Raw genomic sequence first — 4,648 nt, forward strand, 5'->3', positions numbered from 1 at the left:
AAATAAAACATATGATTTGTTTTATTGGGCAACTTTCCCATTGTTAAATATCGCAAATAGATATCTAATATGTTGAGTATCGTCGACAGTAACCTGTTCATGTGTGTTGTTACATACTTTGTTTAGATACATAGTTTATGTGCTTTCAATCACACAAGCCTAAATAAAACCATTAAGGAAGTTTGTTTGCATAAAATATATACATTTATAAAGGACAAAGAGGAAGACTCTGAAGGATGTCACAAGCAGCAGTCTGTTCTGCCTGACCTGAGGTGAGGAAGGCCAGCGTGCCGATCGTCTCGTTGGACATGATATTGTGGAAGCGTCCCAGCTGTCCAAACATCTGCAGGCTCGACTCTTTCTCTCTTCGGGCATCAGGGGCCAGGCCTTCCCACTCACCTCGGTCCCGCTCCAGCTGCAGAATCTTGATTTTACTTAAGTACTACAAAAAAAGGGATTGAGTTATTAATTTGCATAAAAGTAGCAGTAACCCATTCAAAAACAAATAAATAAATAGACCTGGTGTTTTATCACTAGCTATACAATTTAGGAAGACTTTAAAATACAGAAAAAAACGAGATGGAAAAAAAGTCTCTGCCAAAACTGATAAATATGTTTTCATGGACTCAAAGTAGTAAACTTAAAACAACGTGGGCCTCACCTGTATAGCCTCATCCAACAAGAAGATGGCGTCATTCATCAGTAAGTTGAGGAACCTGAGGAACAGAGGGGGGTTCATGGCCTCCAGGTTTTCAGATGCATAGTTTGCTAAATGCTGGGGAAAAATAAAGACAACCAAAATAAAACACAAGTCCCACTGGAAAACAAACCATTTTACTTACTGCTCCTGTTGAGTTCATCAATACTTTTACCTTTTTAAATGATTACAAGGAGTCTAAATCCATACAGCATGTGGAAAATAAAAGATTTACCATGTCAACGTAAGACTTCTAATTTTGATTTTTTTTCCCCCTCAGCTTTAAGTTTAGTTATTAAAGAGACTGTAGGAGTTTATTACCCTCCAACAAATCTATATTTGCAATTTAAGAAGCTGCCAAACCATAAACTTCACACATTATATAATCTATAAAGCCTTTCATGTCCAAATATTAAAAAATATCAACAGCTTTTTTATGCTGCCACTCTAAAAGGCCTCATGTAATTCAGTCAATGACATTGATAAAAAGATCTACAGTATGTGGTCTGGACTTGTTGTCACACTGTTAGAACCAAAAGAACAAATGTAACAATCATTGCAAAGAAACCTTCCAAACTCAAACATAAGATCTTCATTTCCTGTTAAAATCCTCAACTCTTCCAGCACCTGAAGGTGTGAAGACGGCTTTAGATAAAAACAATCAAACACTGTATTACCTTAATGCTCTCTCTGTAACAGTCTTTGCTCCACATGTACTTCAGAATTGGATACATGGGTCTCCTGTAGTTGAATTTCTGTTCAAACTGATGAGGGTCACCTGGAAAAAAGGAAAAGCAAAGCTCCAGTCTTGCCTACTTCCTAAGCCTATGTTGACAGATAGTTCAAAGTTGCTTTACCTGTAAATTCTATATCAACAAACACAGTGATGAGGGCCTCGGCCAGCTGAGGCGCGTGTCTGTAGGAGCAGAAGACTCTCTCCCTCTGAAACACGATAGGCTGAGCAGCACCAGGAGCCAGCGGCTCCATGTGGGGCATCACAGCCTCCAACACCTCTGCAAGCTTTGCTCTTAAATGAGGGTTCTTCATCCTATCGTACATTTCAAATGGCAACATGTGAAAATCTGGGAAGTGCTTTTCGTCACGTCTTTCTCCGACAACTGAGAACGTTACGCACCTCTCTACGTTACCCATAAAGACAGTGATGAAATGAAGGATCTGCTCCAAGCCTTCCGCAGAAGTCTCCAAGGCGTCGTCGGCAAAACGTCGCAGGAAGATGAAAAAGTCTCCCAAGTTTTCTGCAAAAAACTCTGACAAACGAAAGCCAGCTTTTTAGTTATGAATATTTGACTGAGGAATGTTCAGTAATGACATATTTTATTATGAGCAACGAACCTCAGGCATATTGCACGAACATCTGCAGCCACTATAAATTCTTTGCACGATGAACATACTTAAAATGACTAATTAGCCACGGGACTGTAAACTGCAACAATACATAAACTAACCTCACTAAAAAAAAACAGTTATGTTGATGCAATRTTGGCATTTTCACATTTTGTAAATAATAATAATACATTTTATTTCAAGGCAAATAATTAGTAAATCTTCACTGAAGCTGCGGAGTCAGACATCTGACCCACCTGGGGTGTAGCAGAGCAGGGTGTTCTGCAGGGAGGGCAGGGGGAAGCTGAGTGCTACATGCTCAGGCCCCTGGTTCCCCATGCTGAGCTGAACGAGCACCGCAGCGGTGGAAGCTTGCAGGTTAAGGCAGCATCGCAGCATGGCGGGCTGTGTGGCGGCAGCTTTGGTCGACAGGTAAACAATCATCAGACGCTCGAACTGCTCCAGGAGCTGCTCCGACATGGGGCTCCCTGTACGCTGGGCCTCCTGATAGGTCACCTGGAGCCGGTGGAGAGACTGGTTCATCTTGACCATCTGCTCGTGGAGTCTGCACACACACCATGACATTACCACTCATAGACATAAGGAAWGCTCTGCAGCGCTGAGAAATGATTTGCTGGGACTGAGCCCATGATTCTGTGACTGATCTCATGTACCTGTGGAAGCCGAGGTGCATGGTGAGCTGTGTGAAGATGAGGTTTTCAGTTACCAGGCTGTAAGACTGCGCAGGCTCGACCTGCTGCTGCTGGGGCACAGGGATCAGGCACGTTTCCTTGTCAAGATCTGTTAATGATAATAAAAAAACACATTCACTTATTATTTTTGCTGTTATTGTTATAAATCTGTACAACCAGAACAACTGAGCTGCCTCATCATTGATAGGTTTTCCTCACATGACAGATGTTGGGTGTGTGGCCTTGTGTTTTCTTGGTGTATATTTACTATATTTCAAATCTCTATTTCAATCTTTCTAATTACATTTCATCTTTTTTCCTATTTCCTCTTTATATTAAAAAACTAAATAAATCACTAMCTGCGTTTCCATTGCAAATGTGTGCAAAACTTTGTCGACATTCTATTAATGTCGAAAAAACACAGCTTCGCAATTAATGTTTCCATTAAGTAAGAAATGCTATTAAATATGTTTGTTCTTGCGATAAGTCATTACAAACATACAAACACATAGCAAATTGCTTACCACGACACCTAGCGCTAATCATCAGAGGAGACGTCGACGTCTTATCGAGGCTTTCCAGCGACAAGCCCCTTATACTTGGGAGCGGCTACGTATGCTGTATTTTTGGGAAATTGTAGTCGGTGAGTTTACTACTTTCTTTTACAACTTCGGTGATTTTACTACTACTTCTATTTCCTGTTGTCTTCTTTTTCACCAGTAGAAACAGCCGGTTCTTGATCACGTGACTCGTGATGCGAAAAAAGTGTTTCCATTGCAGTTTTGCGAAATACATCAATTTCGATACGGCCGAAAAAGCACCTCATCCTAGCGCAAAAACATTTTGTCGAAAAACGAACGTTTTTTCGAAATTGACGTGTTTCCATTGAGCAAATTTGTTTTCGAAATTCTAATTTGTGCATTTTCATGGTGCATTAAGAAACTAATATTAAGTTATATGTTCTACTGAAATGATAAAAAAAGGGTTTTCCTCACATGTACACTGACCTCTTGCATGGAYGTTGCGACTGCGCCTCTCGTCTTCACTCAGGTCTTTGAGTGCGCAGTAGGTGGGGTTGAAGGTGAGCAGCTTGGGTGAGCGAGGCTTGCAGAACGGCTGGCACAGCTTCAACAAAGCCGCGCCCAGGTTTAAGAAGAACGCGTCCGAGGCGTACATCTGAAAGATCTCAGGCATCTGGTTGGCCCAGATCTTGGCTCGGCCGCTGTTAGCATGCAGGCAGTTGCCCAACCATGTGAGCAGCAAGTGGCGAGTCTCTCCAGATCGCTGCAGGAGGTTTTTTAGGATCTGGTGCAGTTTGTCTTGAAACTGCCCCATGAACTGTGACACAAASGGAATAAAAAAAGAGATCGTGCATTGAGGCATTTATAGTTTGCTGCTATGGTTTCTATTAAAAACATACAAAGACAAAAATGGCAAAATTAGGTCCATATACCTGATGGATGTTGGCCTCCTGGACCTTTGTCTCTTGGGCACTTGAGCGAGCGGGGTTCTGGAAGTACCCATGGCCTTCTACAATGCCTGGGGTTTTCAGCAAGCAGGATATATTCAGAACAGTTCCAAGCAGAGTCTTTTGGTACTGCAAACCATTAGCTGGGTCTTTGGGCTGCATGTGTTCCACCAAGACCTTGAAAAAAAAAAACAAAGAGAAAAGGAACCACCGGATTTAAAAAAGGATTCACTAAAATACCATAAAATATGGACACAAATTGAACTGTTGTGAAGCTGACGCCTATTTATTATGACCCCTGCACGTGAAGCGGGAATCATATTGTTTTCGTACGGTTTATTTATTTATTTTGTTTTATTTTATTTTTTCAGTGATTTTTGGTCAACCGTGGCACAAAACGGCTGCACCAATCAATTTGGCAGGACTGTAGATGAGTCTGACCTACAC

General features: G+C 41.5%; 1 protein-coding gene across 3 annotated transcripts in view; it reads right to left on the reverse strand.

Annotated features, from left to right (window-relative positions):
* ube4a (ubiquitination factor E4A (UFD2 homolog, yeast)) overlaps positions 1–4,648 on the reverse strand; it is a 15,093-nt gene that overhangs the window by 3,561 nt on the left and 6,884 nt on the right. For 2 of the 3 annotated variants that reach the window (XM_014030483.1, XM_014030481.1), the window contains exons 8-16: positions 4,187–4,378; positions 3,729–4,071; positions 2,716–2,842; positions 2,299–2,606; positions 1,833–1,965; positions 1,555–1,745; positions 1,375–1,475; positions 662–775; positions 268–442 (exon numbers count right to left, since the gene is read on the reverse strand). In XM_014030483.1, coding sequence (XP_013885937.1) covers positions 268–442; positions 662–775; positions 1,375–1,475; positions 1,555–1,745; positions 1,833–1,965; positions 2,299–2,606; positions 2,716–2,842; positions 3,729–4,071; positions 4,187–4,378 — 1,684 coding nt within the window. The remainder of the gene's footprint in view (positions 1–267; positions 443–661; positions 776–1,374; positions 1,476–1,554; positions 1,746–1,832; positions 1,966–2,298; positions 2,607–2,715; positions 2,843–3,728; positions 4,072–4,186; positions 4,379–4,648) is intronic. The other variant, XM_014030484.1, reaches the window with a different exon arrangement.

The sequence above is a fragment of the Austrofundulus limnaeus genome, unplaced genomic scaffold (assembly GCF_001266775.1).
Source record: "Austrofundulus limnaeus strain Quisiro unplaced genomic scaffold, Austrofundulus_limnaeus-1.0 Scaffold1068, whole genome shotgun sequence".
NCBI classification, from domain to species: domain Eukaryota; kingdom Metazoa; phylum Chordata; class Actinopteri; order Cyprinodontiformes; family Rivulidae; genus Austrofundulus; species Austrofundulus limnaeus.